The sequence below is a fragment of the Rhea pennata genome, chromosome 18, assembly GCF_028389875.1.
Source record: "Rhea pennata isolate bPtePen1 chromosome 18, bPtePen1.pri, whole genome shotgun sequence".
In the NCBI taxonomy this organism is placed as follows: Eukaryota; Metazoa; Chordata; class Aves; order Rheiformes; family Rheidae; genus Rhea; species Rhea pennata.
Window position 1 is genome coordinate 5,393,279 of NC_084680.1, and position 18,085 is coordinate 5,411,363.

Here is an 18,085-nt window from a genome sequence, read left to right on the forward strand (position 1 = left end):
GGCTTGATAGTATTGGAAAAACGTGAACCTAGTGGGGACTACACGAGATGGCAGCTTTCCCTCTCTCCCCACAGTGAGGTGTGACACAGCACCTGTAGTGAACTTGGTGGAGAGAGTTTCACTCCTCTGCGTGTCCTTCAGCGCGTGGACCTTCAGTGTATACTCAGTTGCAGGTCGAAGGCCGTTCAGGTCATACTCCACAGTGTTTCCTGACACCATCTGAGTAACTTCTGGCTCTAAGAATCAAACACACAAGAAGAGGACAGATCCTGGCTACCGTTCAGCAGGACAGACGTCACAATGTGCTCAACTCCATGCTCTGCTCAGTGACCATATTTTGTACCATGTGGGAGCAAGCATGAAATAGCAGTGAAAGCACAGACCTTATTTCTCTGCTTACACCTAAGCTGAATGTGGGTTAACACTGGAGTCTTCTGTCTAAAAGTATTAGCACTCCCTAGTGTTCATATGAATTATAACACTTCCCGAATATCAAATTTCTCTGTTCAGGTCTGAATTAGGAACTTGTAACTAAAATGAGGATGTTTCAAAACACTTCCAATGAGAGATCTCCTTCAAATAACAGCTGCCCCCCATCCCGTCCTCCTAGAATCATACTGCTGCACCCATTTCTGAAAATCCTTCTTAAAAGTTGTGATGCTGACAGCTTATTGACCCATCACTAACTCTGCTTACCATCCTCAGAAACATAGGCGACAACATAATTATCCACGGCGGCAATTGCTGGCTGCCAGGTTGCCAGTGCCTCAGAGTCTGTGATATTCATCACTACTAGGCCTGATGGGCTGTCCAGAGCTGAAAGAAAGAGAATGCAGTATCGAGGGAGTTAGACAAACACTCTCAGCTCCTTGCAATGCTCTGCTTTAATGATATGATACAAAGTTTTTATGATTCCCCTTTGGAATAGTGGAGTTCTCCAGAAAAGACGTCAGCACCCATAAAGAGACATCTACTGCCTCAACTGAAAAGAGAGGTCAATGTGTGAAAAGATTAAACACTGGGAACAGATATAACTAGCTCAGATCTATTCTTGATATCATCACTCTTAAGGGCTCTGCCAGAGCTGACATATTTCTTTCAACACCCTCAAGTCAGGACCGCTTTTTGGAGCAAACTCGGGAGATAAAGCTTGGGAAAAAGAACTAATGTGACAGCAACCAATCGCCACTTTGACCTGCAGCTTGCCCAACATGTTTAAAAATAAACCAATCAAACAGCCAGCTAACCACCCAACCCCCCCATGCCCTGCCTTTCTTCCTCATGGGACTCTATCTTGCACTTCATTTTATATCTTCCCTAAACTGGGATAGATGTCTGCCTCCAGCACAACTAGAATGGGCTATAAATATCACTTTATTATCCAATACTCACCTTACTCCTTGCACCTCTGAAAAGATGTTGGTCCTCAAGCTCCAATTTCTGAGTCTTTTCTATGGCATGAACAGTGCATTTGAAAATAACTATTTCTTCTGTATGTATTACCTGTTTTCAGAGTTCCAGAGATGGGTTCACTTTCTTCAAAGCCTTTCACAGAGATGATACTAACAGTGTAGTCTACTCCTGGGATTAATTTCACCAGCTTGGTCCTTGTCTTGCTTCCATCAACTGTAACAACACTGGGAGTACCTAAGACAAAGCCAAATGCCAAGGAATTAATAACATAATGTTCCATAAAATACCTAAAGGATGTTTTTCAGCTAGAAGATATTGTGACCACCATAGATGAACTTGTGCAGATCAGGGCTGAATTTTCCCCAATCAGTTACAATCACTAATATTGAGGGACAATTTCAGGAAAAAAATACTATTGCCATGAAACCTAAATCTAGGACATTGGTTTGTGTTTTTTCCTAGAGGTATCCGTGCCAAAAGTAAGAGAAAAAAAGGAACATTTCTGGTTACAAAAATACCAGAAGTTCACAAACAAGATAGGTGAAAACACAGGTCTCTCTATATGCATGTTCATACACATAAAGGGACAAAGCTTACTAATTTATATGTTTTTTTTTTTCTTATACAGGCTGGAGAAAGATAAGCTATGCATGAGGAGTTTCTCCCTTCCCCATCTCATCTCAGATATAGATACAGTATTCCAAGATTGTCCAAATCTTGTATTTGTGGGTAAGGACTTAGGACATATTTATTTTGAACTATGCATTTATTACAGCAAAGCATTTAGGCAAATACTTAGCTTCAGGATTTTGGATTGCTCCTTTTCTTCTGTGTGATGACTAATATGCTTAAATTTGCATCTGTGCTTATGTACTACGTTGTCTAGAGGCCTCTATCTTGACCTGTCTTACTCAAAAAGCACTGCTTCTGTGCTCCTGCTATTTTTAATATTTGCTCTTTATGTGATTTTAGCTGTTTCATTCAGTGATGTCCATAAGTTATACTAAAAGCCTGTTTAAGTATAGGAAGCTTTTTTAAGACATAATGGATGGAACGAAACAACATTGGGGAGCATGAAGAAAAATCACTGCCCTTGCACCATGGTTTATGATTATTATTTTCAAGGGCCATCTTTTCAAATATGCTTAGCTCACGAAGTGCCTATAGAAGAATGAAGCTGTTTGGAAATAAATCCGTATTTAGGAGGCTCAGTGGGAACAGAGGTTTTCATGAATGTGATCCCAACTAGGCATACAGCCATACAAGAATCTAGCTCTGAGCTGCCTTGCAAGTGCTGTCTATGAGATGTGGGACACCACGTTCACACACCATGTATGCTCACTTGTATTCCTCCTCAACTGTTGGAAGACACAAGAGATGATCTGTGCAAGATTGCTACGCACTGAGTGATGGACATCAGTGCAACTAACCCTTTCTGCTGGCCCCCTCTACCTCTCCCTCCCTGCACTTACTCACCTCCTGTGACAGGGACATAAGAAATCCGGAAATTCTCCACACGAGTGCGTGGTGGCATCCAGCTGACTGTAGCTGAGTTTTCCGTGATGTCTGAGAAAGAAATTCCCTTGGGAGATCCGACAACTGCCAGTGGAGAAGAGAGGACAAAGACACCACATAAAAAGAAAAAGGTAAATCATTTGTTTATCAGTCCTTCTTGCTGGAAGAGTGATTTGTCTTAGTCTTCTGTCCCAAGAGCTGTCGCTAGTAATATTCTGTCCAATGTGACAACGACGCAGGAAGCCCCAAAGAGTTAATGGTTTTATATACTGAGAGTAATAATCTATTTGAGCTAAATTCTGTTTTTTCATTGAAATTACAGTAGGGTAAAGCTTGAAACTCTCCAGATATATATCTATATATCATGGCCAGGGAAGTAACAGAAATTTCCATGGTTACAGAAAAATATAGAGGATTATTTATAGGAATATTGTTCTATTACCTAGGATTCAGTGTAACTATGATTTTTTCTACCCAGCTTCACTTGAATGATTTTTAGTTTCCTCATTGAGCGACAGCAGACAACTGCTATTGGCAATGGTGAGAACCTTCCTCCTGAGCATTAAGTTCCTACCAGAGGATGCCTAAAAAGAGTTTAACTCACTTGTTTAAGGGTACTGAGGACTCCATCCTCTCAAGTACTGATTGTCTGCAGCTTCTCTTGGCTTCAGATTAGAAGCAACAAGTTTTTCTTCTTGGAATTTCTATTTGAGACCACGACTTTTCATAGGTAAATTCAAATATATCCATCCAGAGGACATCCAGGTACATCCATCACAAGGAAGGCACTTGGGGTTGCACTGCAGCTCTTTGGTATACAACTCGGCCTCACCCTATATAAACTTGAGCACTACATCTGCCCATATAAGATAGAGCAGTAAAGCGGGACAGATTCACTGGTGTCATCCCACTGTTTTGCCTTGCTGGACTTTGGTCCAATTTAGCTGGATTTCTTGCTGATTTCAGAGCAACATGATGCTGCTAGAACGGGCAGAGAATACAGTCCTTTATACACTACCGGTGGGATTTATGGTGATTTTTTTAGACACTGGATTTTTTTAACATACAGGCATACATACAGCCCCAAACACCTTAACTCTTCCAATAGAGACAGAATGCTGCAGCTGCACTGCTTAGAACCAGATGTTGCTCCCATCCAACAACTGCCTTGGGCACTTCGATGGGAAAGAGAGTGCCTGTTTGTCAAAATAACCTAATCTAAAGATGTGAACCAACATTTACCACAGTCTGAGTAACATTCCAGTCAAAGGCTTAATGAAGCTACTTCAAAATGAGCATAGAAAGGGCTTCTGGAAGCATACTAAAGAGACCCGCCACTTGGAAGTTTACATTCAGCATCTCACTTCCAATTCATCTTTTTTGACTGTAACCAAAGCAACCCTGACATGTGTTAGAACAAAAATAAACAGCCCACACAGAGAAGGCCATTAGCACAAAAGTGATAGATACCGAACACCAGCCACATTAAGAGCGGTAGAGACAGGCGGTGGGCAGGGGAAGGGGGGAAAGAGGAGAAAAGAAGCGTCTGTGTTTGAAATAGCTTGGAAAGAACATGTCTGCAAGAAAGAAGTCTAAGAGGGCTGTTTGTTCCATGTGTCCCCAAAGCTCTAACAGCAATACACTAAATCAGCTGGAGGGCAAGGAAAGAAAAATAACTGAGCTCTCCAGAGAAATATAAATTATTTCTCCGGAGCTCGCTAGATATGCCGGGACTATAGGGTTTGCTTATAAGGAAAAGCCAAAGAAAGAAAGCAAAAAATAATAAAAGGTAAAGAAGAAAGGAAGGTAGAGTTAGTATAGCTACACGGCACCCAGAGTTGCTACTGATTCAGCTACAGTCTGAGGGAAACAGGAGAGAATACAAAATACCCAGGTAAGAAAAAGGAATGAAGAGGAGGACACTGATTTTCCTTTACAATGCAGGTGCCCTTAGCAAAAAGCGCTGGTGGTAACTCACTCAGGGTTTTCACAGACACAATCATTTCAGCCTTGCACAGAAGTTAAAGTCCTCAATCCACCCTACTTGGACACTGTGATACAGACATCTGTGGACACATGCTTTGTGCTTGTGTCCTGTACCAGGTGAACTGCTGTGCAGCACAGAGTGGTCAGAGGAGCCTCAACGTGAGAGGTAGAGACTGGCCAGTGAATAGAGTTGCCCCTCCTCTACTCAGAGCCAGGAAAAAGCAAGTCCCACGTCCCCAACTATCCCAACCATCACTATATTTCTAAGAGCAAACAGCATAAAAGACAATCACAGCAAGCCTCAGTCCTGGAAAAGGCCCTGAGATGGAGCAGAGCTGTTCCCTTGAGCATAGCAAATGAAAAAGGAGCAAATGAAACAATCTTCTTCAGCTACCTGAAAGCCAAGATTCAGTAGGCATAAAAAATAAGCAGCAAGTTTCTGTCTCCTCATTCATTAAAAAAAATGCAGTAGTTGGTCAGATAAAGACAATTTAGGTTATCCTCCAGCATCAACCCTAAAAGCTGTATGAGAGACTGAGGACCTTCCTAGGCTGTGACACTTTTAAAACATCTGTGGTACCTGAGGAGCTGCTATTCTTGGTTTTGGCTAAAAATGTTCCTTCATTGCTAACAGAATACAGAAATATGTTTATTAGTTCTTTTCCCCTGAGTAACAAGAAGCATCAGGCTACACTTACTACATATGAATAGTATATGAAGAGTTTTAGGATCCTCTCAGATGAAAAATGCCACCCTAGTGTGGCAAAACAGAAGAAAACAGTAGCAGCATGAGACCCTCATTTCTTATCAAGGGTATAAAGCAGCACACAGCCGTGCTGTGGTCCTCTGCTCAGGGCTGAATTGCACCTCGGTAAACATTACAGAAATGAATTTTCAGGGGACATGTAATGCACCTCAGAGAGCACCAGTGGGCAAACTCCCTTGTGTTGCTTGCTGAGGCTCTGCAGCTCTGTACAAGGCTACCTCTCACCACTGTGGTTTTACAGCTCGTGTTTTCTCTCACAGCAGAATTGCTGAGGGCAAAAAGATAAACTGCAGAGAGCAGGGAGCTACCCATTTTAGAGTTAGTAAATGTTTCTTTGCAATCAAACTGGGAATGCTATATATATACACATATGTTTGCCTAATAACTCCTAAATTAAAGATTTAGTTAGATGCCTTGGTGGCCCCAGCTATGTGGTTCAACCTGTGGTCTGAGTTATTTAGCTGACTTTTTGAGGATTCAGCTCTCCAATCAGTTACCCATAGCCTATTTACAGCTGACAAACATCTGTCAGGCTGCAGGCTTCAGTATCTGACATACTCCTAAATCTCTCTGAGAGCTGAATAAAAATGTAGTCATGAGGAAAATGATAGCTGTTAGTGGTTTATCATAAATAATCTGGGAGGCAGTGAAAATGGGGACATACTGCTAATAAGTGTAACTGACTTTAAACGTCCCTCTCCACTACAAGTTGACCTTCACGAGCATGGAGAAAGGTGGCTTGTGACGGATGCGTGTTCTGGTTCGTGTAAAAGCCTGGGTGAATGCACATATTTCCTCATTGTTTATTCAAGGGAGATGGCAGCAGTCAGAAATGTGCCTTTCCATGCTAAAAACTGCCACCATAAACCTTGAGGTGAATCATGAGGCCCTCGCACACTGAACTTGGGCTTCCTCTTCTCCTCTCCCTCCTCCTTAACTTGGGTTGATAGCAAATTATTACACTTTAATATCAGCACGCTCAAAAATTTTGAGAGAGGGAATTTGGATCAAAGGGGTTCATTTGCTTTAAATAAAAATATTTTGTTTCACTGATGCTTTAAAAAGAATAACTTTAAAGGATTTAAATAAGTTTCAAAAAGCGACTATGCTTTTCACAGAAAAAATGGAAAGACTTCATTCGAAAGTGCCAAATTGAAATGTTTTAAATTGTGAATCCTTTTTTGTTTAAATCAATCTGAGGAATTCAACCTGAGCCTCAAGAATATTTTACTTGATTAGTATCACTGACACTGTGAAAATGAGGCTTTGTTCTGGTGGAGATTTTTCAGAAACGTATAGAGGTTTAGCGTAAGTTCAGACACCAGGCATTTTCATTTTCATTTTCATTTAGAAAGTTTTTTTCATCATGTGAGACGATGAAAGAAAAAGAGCTCCATGTTGCGGAATCGGTATACTGTAACTGAGGATCAAGGTTTTAGTATCTAAACAAAACAGTAATTGGCACTTATTCCTGCTTCTCTTCTTCTAGATGATTTTATCTGGATAATTCACTACGCTAATTCACTTCAGGATACTTGACATAAGTGAATGGGAATGTATAGCAACTTCCACTGGGGGATTTCAAAGGACTTCTCAGACACTGGAACTTTAATTTTGCAAGAAACTCAAGTTTACCTTGAATTATTAAGCAGCTGTTGCTCCTAATAAAATAAATCTGAGTTAATGGTGCTCAGTCCTTTGCTGATCAAGTCATAAACAAACTTCTCAATACCTCTGGTAAATCCATTTCATCATTCCTCCTTTCCTAGGAGGCAAATTGATGTGAAGTGGGGATATATAATTAGTCCCGGGAGATCACCGATAGAACCTGATACAAACAAAATATATTTCTCGGCTCCCAAATCTAATCGTTTAGTTTTTAGATTCTGCTGCCTACTTGCAGATCATGGGAGTAAATAAATAAACCACATCAAATAGATAATGATGAAGCTAAGGAATCAGAGATGATTGGTTATAAATCAGTACACTGCATAGCACAGAAACTTGGATGAGGGACATGGAGAAGACGATCCGAACACATCAGTAACAGCTCAAACCATCTAGGAAAAGGAGAGATGTTAAAATAAACAGGGATGAACACGTTCTGCTTTTGTTACTGCAAAGACAATACCTGTGGTTGCTATTGCATTTATGGGTTGGGAACGTCGTCCACTGCTAACTCCATGGAGCTCAATTTCATACTCAGTACCCTCTTTCAGCCCCGATATATCCTGGGTACGCTCATGGCCCGGTACTATTAGTTCCAGTGGATCAGATCTCCTTTTAGTATCCCTGATTTTTAGAACAAAACTGTCGAAAACCCCATCATCTGCAGTCCAGGACAGACGGAAGCCCTCTGGGGTAGCATCTGAAACCAGAAGGTTGTCGACTTCTGGTTCCGCTTCTAAAAAAGGAGAAGATAGCAGTAGGTGGGAGGGAAAAAAAGATGACTTTTTAAACCAGCTCATTAGTGACCCACTTGAAGTCTGGATATAGCACACCGCAAGAATCCAACCATAGTTCAAAGAAAGGGAAACAATGTCTGCTATTAAAAAAAAGTATATTAGCATTACACACATCTTGAAGAAGATATATATGAATCTGTGTGGGCCCGCTCAAACTTTTCACTGTTTCATAGCAAACCCAATATATAGACATACACCATTTGCCTCTGCCATGCAAAATTAAACATGCTCATAGTAAGTTTGATGTGCATTTGTCCCTTGCTTTTCACTGAGCTACCCATCATATGTGAAACTTCCATGTATAATAAAAACAAGCTCTTGTTACACATCTGCAGCCATGCCTGTAATATTGTCAGATCTCCCTCTGTTAGGAATACATCACAGAAGCCACTTGAAAGAGTCTTTTCCTTCATGCAAAACCCTTTTTCCATGCAGTTCTGGCCTCTAATGTTTCTTCAGTGAAGAATAAGTCCTTCACTACCGTATTAAATGCTGAAGTAACAACAAGGAGTCATGAAAATCCATATCCCTTAAACTGCACACTTAAATACAAATTGAAAGACCTACTGTTGTTACTGAAAGAACTCACTCAAGAGGATCCCAGGCTTCCTAAGATATTAAGTTACTCTGAAATATCTTTAACTCAGTATGGTCAAGCATCGTTACCTACAGACGTGTTACTGGAGTGTTTGTTTTTTTTTTCAGTATATCCAGTGCACTTATTTCTTCCACAGGAAGACATTCCCATTTATTTTCTCACCAATCTCCAATCAGGTAACCCTCAGCTTTACTGGTGCATAGTCATCAACATGCAGATGAGCCTGGATGATTATGGGGCTACGGAATCAGTCTGCAACGATTTTCCAAGAAAGCTCAAATGTAGCTGGAAAACAACAGCTACGATGAGTTTGAGAACATGAACTAAGGTTTCATGGAGAGAGATACCAACTTTATGTGTGGCAATGATCACACTCGATAGTCTGTGGGTAGAACCCACGGAGAGAATGAAAGAGAGGAGACCATGGGCAGGAAAGCCAGTATGATTCTCCTCCTGATAGTTAGGTTGGAGGCTCTGAGGTGCCCAGCAGCTTTTAACAAGATAAGCTCTTGCATGCAGCCATTTTTTGTTAAAGACTCCAGTTAGAAGTACCTGCATGACCACAGCAGAAACTTTCACACGTCATGCTTTTCTATTGGCTCCCTCTCAGAGCCGAAAGGGAAATGTCAAGTAAAAAGGAATGGAATTTCATTGGTGAACCTATCAACCACAAGGAGTTATGTGTAGCCACGATGCAGAAAAGGATGCAAAAGCCGAGGTTGTTTTGAAAATGGATTGCATGAAACATCTTCCAAGAAGTGAGAAGTAAAGCAAGAAAGAGTGGAAGAGAACAATTTGTTCACATTGAAGTACCTGTAACAGCCACAGTGCTTAGGGGCTTTGTTTGATGCCCCTTGGCAAAACCATAAAGCATAACCTCATAGCCAATGCCAGTAATAAGGCCTTTAAGCTTCAGCTGCCGCTGGGCTCCTGTAAGGAGGAACTCCTGTGGGTCCAGCAGCCTGCCAGAATCCACCACGACTACTAGAAAGTTGTCAAAGGCATTCTCCGATGCCATCCACGACACTGTGAACCCGTAAGGGTTAATATCAGAGACAGTTAGGTTTTCCAGTGGGGGCATGGCCTCTAAAAGAAGGGAAGGTGCAAAAACACACAAAAAAGAAGTGAAAAACATTGCAAATTAGAAAATGTCACAGACTCCACCAAACATCAATCACAATTCCTTCCCCCACCCCCCAAAAAATATGGATTTAATGGAAATGCAGAGCCAGGATCAGAAGACTGGGATTTTCAATGGAGCCTTCAGAACGTTAGCTGATCAGTTCTTCATTTTCATCAAGGATGTGTCAGCACCTCATCTCACAGGCTCCTTTGAAATTCCTTCAAAGCTCACTACATAAGCACATTTCTTCTGTTACACATGCACTATAAAAAACGAATATATATATATGTGTATATATATATATATGCATACCATAAAAAAGCCAGTTGAAATTGAAACAGTTTTAGAAATGTTATGCACAAAGCTGTCATTTCCTTCCACTTGTTTCCACTGGCAATGTTTAAGGGACAAGCCTCAACTTTGACATTCACAATTCCTGTATTTTGCATTTTTTTTACCTCTCTACTTCACATGAGTATCTCCAGCTTTTCCTTCCAGCGGTGAGGGGTCATTGATGCCAGAAGGACAGCCCAAAGCAGGACAGTAATCAGGCAGGGTTATAGCCAGTGCAAGCGCTAAATACTTGCAATGTTGATTTTTTAAGGGGATAGGAGAGAAGCAAGAGCCTGTACTGGCTAAGGACAGGGGCTAATGATTGAAGAACAGAGCAATCATCTGCCTGAAGATCTTCATAGACAACTACTGATGTGACATGTTGACAACTTAGAGAAATTCTAGGGCAGTTTTTTTTTTCACATCAATCTGATACGCATCCAAATTTAGAGGCTGAAGACCAACTTCTCAAAACTTTCTCATCATAACCCTGAAAAATTAGGCCAAATTTTCACAGGATATTTTCTCAGTGTTTTATGCTCTTTCAAAATCTGACAGGACAAATAGGGAAATCAACTGGCTCTGCTAAGCCCTGGGTCCCACCCACAGCCAGTATTTCTCTAATTTTTTTGTCAAATCTGGCCTTCTAGTTGCAGGAGCTTATCCATCAAATCTTGCAGTTACTCAAATTCCACTCACTTAAGAAAATACCAGTTGGTTAAACCCAGAAATGTAGCTGGGAAAAGGTTCTGAGTTTGGTTTTGACATCTCAGGATTGTTGAAATAATTGTTTTGTTAGAATTTGGTATAAAAACTCCCTCCTGAAGTTTTACAATCTTTACATTAGATGTTTACACATTGGGATTCTGTCATAATTTTATTAATTTGTAGCCATTTGTGCAACTTGTTTACTGTTTCTAATCAAGCATTCCCAAACATCCATGTTTCAGTTTGTTCTCTAGGAGGGTGGGTAAACAAATAATGAGCCCCAAATGTTGAAACTGTTACCGTGGGATAGGTGTTGCGCGACACCAACACTCTAAACCCAGCAGGTTTATGCAAACTGCTGGCACTTCTTACTGCTATGCACAGAGTGCCACATGTTTACCCAGCTGTGGGAAGCTTCCTTTAAAAATCCCAATTTCCATGTTGCATTTTTCAAAAGGAGGCATCTGGGCAATGGTGGAGCAAAAGAACAGGAGCTGTGAAAGCAAACAGTGATTCATTTCTAACTACAAGTCATCAGGGAGGCAAGTGTAAAATGCAACCATTTTCTTTAAGGGAAATGGTCAAGAAGGTTGTCTTCCACAGAAAGCACTATCCCAGATGACATGATGGACACTGCTACTGCGGCTGCTGAACCTGCTGTGTGTTGATAGAGTCATAACAAAAAGAAAAAGGCCTGAGTTTTTGCTTTAATTCTATTTAGGGCTTCCAGATGACTATGTGACAAGCCCTAGCAGTGCATACAGGGCACATAATACCTAGAATGCAAACTCCATGGCATTTATTTGATGTCTTAGGAGGTATGCGGTGTTTAACCGATCTCAGCCAAAATCCGGTCAAAATATTCAGGTGCAGGTAAAGTATGCACTGAAGGAACATCACAAGAGAAGAAGTGGTTTAAAATTCAATGCTCTCTGGATCTTTCAGATAGAACTATTGAGGGCAAGATAAACTGCAAACATGAGGTGGACTTATTTCCCCCTCAAACTATATTTAAAAAGGTCATTACATCTGGGAGAAAGACCCAGGAGCGCTCTTAACTCCTTTGAACCTAGTGCTTATCCTGGACAATTTCTCTAAGGGTCAACATGACTGTTTGACTCATCCCCACAGGAAGCCAGCAAATGAAACTAGTGTTGCTGGGAAAGATACTCAGTGCTGTAGAGAGTCCTTCCTTTCATCCATGCTGAGATATATATTTTTGTGAAACAATAAATAGACTCCAAACCTTTAAGCAGGTACCTGTCATGACAAAAGCAGTGAGGGGCTCTGTGTGAACACCCGCATCGGTGGTGCCCTTAATGTTAATGTCATAGCCAGTGTAATCTAGCAGGCCTGAGATGTGAGCACTGCGAGCACCTCCTGACACCGTAAGCTCCTGGGGTTCATGTGCTGCATAAGAATCTCTAACATGGATAACAAACTTGGCAAAAGGCCCATCTCTTGTGGTCCATGAGAGGTTGAAGCTGTCGGGGGTAACGTTTGTGAGTGTGAGCGTGCCCAGCTGTGGCTCAGCCTCTGAAGGAGAGAGGAACACAGGTAAAGAGACAGCGTTACTCAGTGGTGGCAGGGTGAATTGGCAGTGGAGAGTTAGAGCTCCTTAAAGCTATGCCTATACACACCTTTTAGCACTGATTTGCAGTGAAAAAAGGAGAAAAGAATATTGCAATAGCTATTTGTAAGGATTTAGAAAGAAGTTAGTGCTGAGTTTTAATTTATTTTTCTCATTTAATTTTCCTAAATAAACTCAATTTTCCTAATCAAATGTAGACCTCATTTACAGAAGTACCACCAGCATACAGCCTCAGGATAAAACCATGGAAACTGCAGTTACTCAGCATTGAAAAGCTGAGGGGGAGACCCAAATCCCCAGGAAGTTCAAAGTAAGATAAAGTAGAGTTCAGGCATGAATTAGGTAAGTCCAAAATGTGCGTCCTTGAAATCCCAGTTCAGGTTCTGCTTAACGATTCTGTTGCCTAGAGTTGTAGATATTTATATTTTTGAATCCTGCAGTTTATTAGCTGTTTCAGTCCTAGCAGTGATTAGGTCAGCATCAATATTGGGCCAAAACTTCCCTGGGTTCAACAAACAAAGTGTTCCTCATCCTCTGATTAGGCACCAGTAGGCAATGTCTAGTGGACAGGATGAAAAACTTAACACAGCAGCAGTTTTCCTTTCCCTCCAAAAGGAGAATGCTGCTGGTCTACTTCTCTCTGACAGTTCAGTGGTCAGGGCACTGCTTCAGGAAGCAAAGACCTTCCTGTTCTGCTGGAGGAAATTCAAAACCACATCTCTCCCCTGTTGGAAGGGAACCCTGGCTTTCATGCTATAGCAGGAGGAGCTCTCTTCATCCTTCCTGGTTTGAAGTCATTTCATTTAGCGTAAAATCATTAAAGATTCACTGGAGTGGAGAGAGAGAGCACAAACATGACCCTTCTGTCTGGTGGTTGAGTCTCTATTTTTTCTCTTGCCAATTGGATATAAACCAGAACACCTAGGGAAATACAGCTAGCAAGATACAAGAGAGTAGTTACACAAGCAATTCATGCTGGGAGAAAAGTAAGCAGGATATATCTCACTGACCAAGAGAACAATGAAAGAATGAAAATCTCTTCATAACTAAAACATGAACTGCTGCAAGATGTTCCAACTTTTGTTCCCCATCCCTCATCACAAGACTTTTAAAAAATAATTCATCTCCTTCTCTGAAAAAGTCTAGGAACAAGTGCATCCAAGTGGCCCCAGTTAAGGACACATGCTGGATCTGTTGTCATGCTGTCAACTAGTGACCAGCAGCGTCACCGTGGCTGACAGTGAAGATGCCATCATGTAGGCATGATACTTCTGAAGAGAGGGGTGGGGGTCAGAAAATACTCACAATGCAAACAGGCATGGGTGAAGAACCCAGTGAAACTGAGCATGGAGTCATCAGCCCTGCATGCAGGTCAAAGAGAACAAAACGATCTTTTCCAATGCAATCCTGAAATGGCCACATTCCTTTACATGTTACTTACATCCAGTCAGGCAGGCTCACATCATGACACCCAAACTCCAGAGAATTCCACATGCAACAGAAGTTGAAATTATCTCTTTAGGCAAGCCTCAGTAAGCTCCCATTATCTCGGAACCACCAACACCATGGGAAAAGCTCTGGCATCCAATGCAGCCAGACAGGCCGTTCTCCTTTAGGACTCAAAGGTCTCAGTGCACGTAACAGAGCAGTGGGCTGAACACCAAGAAAGGGTGGATTTCCTTTTCAAGCTGAGTTCTCTGCTGGAAATGCATAAAATGCCAGGCAGAGAAGGATGTTGGAACCAGCACAAGGTGACCGGATCACTCCATGCAGTTTTGGCTGGACAGCTAGCATGCTGCCTGAAACTCCCATGAGACAGGCAAATGTCTTGGAAGACATTTTACCTTTCCAAACAAAGAACCAAAGTGACATGCAGGTGCTAGTCTCATCTGACAAAGACATGAAGGCTCCCTCCCCCAAGAACAAAGCAAGTGAGGATGGGATAAACAGGAAGATTATTCCAGATCAAATGCAAAGATAATTCTGTGAAAAACGACAAGCAACTGGAGCAAGACAATTATATATACACAGAACTTGCGGATAGGTGTATATATAAAGGAAACCGATTATGGTTTACCACTGGCTCCCTTAATGCTGGGGACACTTTTTCAGCCTTTTCCATTGTCTCAGGTTTCTCTTTTTCCAAGTGCTCTTAGACTCAGCATATTTCAGCCTACCCTCACAGCAATCTTCCTATAATTTACCAAAGGAACGATGATGAGTTGGAGACATGTTTTAGAGCAGTTTGGTGGACAGCGAAGGAAGGAAGAGAGAAAAGCAAACCTTGAAGTTGAAACAGCGAAATACCTGTGGTTGCCAGTGCTGTCAAGGTCTGACCACCTTGCCCATCAATTACACCATGGAGTTGGACAGTGTAATTAGTGGCAGCTCTGAGGCTGGTGACCACATAGCTCCGGGAAGCCCCCGGCACTGTGTGCACCAGGGAGTCCAAAGGGAAGTCAGTGTTTCTGACTTCTAGAATAAAATGATCAAAGACATTGTCCTGCGCTTCCCACATGAGCGACATGCTTTCTGAGGTAGCATTTGATACAGTGAGTTTGTTAAGGAGAAGTTCCTCTACTACGGGAAGAAAAACAAATGGAAATGTGTTGCAATTATTAAAACCCAAAGCAATAAAAGTTTGAATTTTACATGAGGCATAGGTTACAAAGAATATTTAGCCTTGTTCAATGTTTTTCATTCCAAGACCCCTACAATCGCCCTGCCCACATTGCCTGTGATTCAGTGAGGATAATCACAACCTGCTGGCACTAGAAACTGCAACCCTGTATTACTGATCTGATCACTAATATTTGATATTATGCTTAATTTCATTGACCTTAGGAAGTTCAAGAGCACTTTGTGGGTCATAGCTCTTCCTTTTTAAGCTTATTTTAGTATAAAACTAGGTATATTCCTTAATACAATCTGTATTAACTGTGCAATCTATTACCAAGTTAATCTATTACCATGACAAATTGCTATGACAACTTTTTCTAAGATCATGTCAATAAGCAAAATTTGGTAGACATATTAAATTATCACAATATGAGCTGTTGTCTGCCTGCTTTGAAAATGTGCCTTCTGCTTCTGTAATCTAGTCCTCTCCTTCCACATTCACACGGTAATTAGCCAGCACACATCTAACATTTGACTTCCCTCTCTCCAACAGCTTGTACTGGAAAAACTGCCAGTCGTAAAACCTCAAGATGTGCAATGTGCCAACAGCTAAATGCTTATTTATTTCATTTACTCACATCAAGTCAAATGCATTCTTCTCATCCAATGTAAACTGAACTCTAAAGTTAAATTAAAGCAATGCATTGGCTTTGTAGGCATCTACAGACAAAAATGTGCCTGAAACCTATTTGGAGAAGCAGGATAAAAATGATATCCAGAAATCTGCTTATCTGAGAGCAATAGTGCTTCCTTAATGCAGAGTAACAGATGACAACACATGCTGCAAGGGTAACATAATGTATCATCTCCTGGTTGGTTCTTGTGAAATTTGCTGTTTTTCATTTGTATCTCAGGTTGCCCCCCCCCGATGTTTTGAGTGAAGAGAAAATATATTCTTATGTGAAAGCACTCTCATCACATTGTGATTGACTGACTTGGCTGGATAGGATGGTGGATTGACATTCACAGTTCCAAATGTCTCCAGTGGGTCTTCCCTGGGAGTTGTCAAGGAAAGAGGTAGAGGATTTGGCAATGGGTAGATTGATGGGGTAGCAGAGGGCAGGGAAAGGGGCACAACCTGGAAGAAAGGGTTAGAAGAAAGGAAAGTTAGCATTGAGGTAGGTTTATATACCTGTTGTAGCTGCAGCACTTATTGTCTGAGTGCGGAAACCATGAGTGATCCCATAGAGGTAGACAATAAAATCAGTGCTGGGGGAAAGCCCTGAGATATGAGCAGTTCTTGAATTGCCTGAGATGTTGAATTCCATGGGCTCCAGCAACCTGTTAGAATCAATAATTTCAATAGTAAAGATGTCGAAGTCCCCACTGGTGGTTGTCCAAGAAAGGTTGAAGCTTTCAGGAGTAATGTCGGAAACGGTTAGCTCACCAACTTCTGGGTGTGCTCCTGAGGAGGAAAATAACATTGGTCAGAATGGGACAGCCTCGTACTTCCATTCACTCAGAAATGCTGAGCTTTGCTCTGCTCATGCTGACAACACTCTAAGCTGCCCTGGGAGAAAATAGTTTGAGAAAAAGCTTGCTACAGGTAAGCAGGCACTAAGAGGAAGAAATTAAATTAATGTACCTCAAAATGCTACATAAGGTGAGGAGGAGGGGAAGAAAAAGCTCTAAAGTTATGGTTGTTCACCTTTGCTTCCAGGAGTGGCCATGCACCTTTGAGGTTTGAGCATGAAAGCAGACGCAAAGGAAGAACATTTCCAAATCCAAGGCTTGAAAAGTCAACTTTCACTTTTAGTGGAAGATAAAACTAGAGCCATTGCTTCATCCAGACGGAAAAATTGTGTTTTGTTTTAGCTCTTCTACTTTCCCTTTCAGCTTAAGGCTATGAAAGCTGGCATGTAATTTGGGAGCTGGAGCCAAAATGCAAAACAGTGGTAGCTGCCTTAGGGTTTCTTCCTCTCTGTAGGCATCCCTAACACGCAACAGGAAGGCTCAGAAAATTCTGACAATTGGAAGTCCCCAGAAAGGAAAATTTTGAAAAGCTGGGTGCTGAGTGTGACCCAGAAAGGGAAGGGAAAACCTCAGCAGGGCATCTTCTGTTGTTTTTATTAAGTTAATAAAAAGAGAGTACATTGTGCGTTTAGGCAGGACACCCATGAAGTCATTTTCTTCTTTGTGCCCCTACAGCCTACTTTGTCTAGTCGCAATTATCTATTTTCATTGGACAGTCTGCTATCAGCTCACACTTAGGGCTCTCAAAGCGCAGGACTTCCAGCCTGTAGAAGTATAGAGCCAAAACCTTGTGTTACAAGCATTTCTACCTAAGCCAAGTTGCTTTAAGCAATATTGCAACAAACAAGCTCTACTATGCCACTTTTTCAATTCTGTTTAATTCTCATGTATACTTTTATCTCCTTCCATGCTGGACAATGTATCCTCAGGGAAAACACACTCCATCCACTGCACAATTGCAGCAGGTTGCAAAGGGCTGTGAGGAAGCCTAGAGGTAGCAGATACTGTCTACAAGAAATCATCTCAAGGATGAGCCACTGCTGCCTCTCTATTGCCAATCAATTCATATCTTGCTTCTTACCAGTGATCATAATATCTAGAAGGGGCAATGAGCCATATAGGATAGACATAAGTGTATTTTCTATGTCTTACAGTAGGAGCTCATGAAAAATCCCACTGTCCCATTTATCTAAACTGCAGTATTTTATAACATCAGTCAGAAAACTATTTTCATGTCTCTTGATTAGTGTCAGGCAACCTTCCGATGATGTGAGGCTTAACTTTCTTCTTTCAGATCAGTTCTATACCAGTGTAATCCTGTTGATTTGGATCTTGCATTATATCTTTTCCAGAGCAATCAACCAAATCAACTTTATACCGATCAATGATGATACTACTCTTGGTAAGCATCCACTTCTTTTCCATGGACAAACTT

General features: G+C 41.4%; 1 protein-coding gene across 3 annotated transcripts in view; it reads right to left on the minus strand.

Annotated features, from left to right (window-relative positions):
• TNC (tenascin C) overlaps positions 1-18,085 on the minus strand; it is a 73,602-nt gene that overhangs the window by 9,066 nt on the left and 46,451 nt on the right. For 2 of the 3 annotated variants that reach the window (XM_062590670.1, XM_062590671.1), the window contains 6 exons: positions 16,310-16,582; positions 7,812-8,084; positions 2,890-3,012; positions 1,504-1,647; positions 697-816; positions 93-236 (listed from right to left, as the gene is read on the minus strand). In XM_062590670.1, the coding sequence (XP_062446654.1) occupies positions 93-236; positions 697-816; positions 1,504-1,647; positions 2,890-3,012; positions 7,812-8,084; positions 16,310-16,582 (1,077 nt within the window). Of the gene's footprint in view, positions 1-92; positions 237-696; positions 817-1,503; positions 1,648-2,889; positions 3,013-7,811; positions 8,085-9,556; positions 9,830-14,805; positions 15,079-16,309; positions 16,583-18,085 lie in introns of all 3 variants that reach the window. The other variant, XM_062590672.1, reaches the window with a different exon arrangement.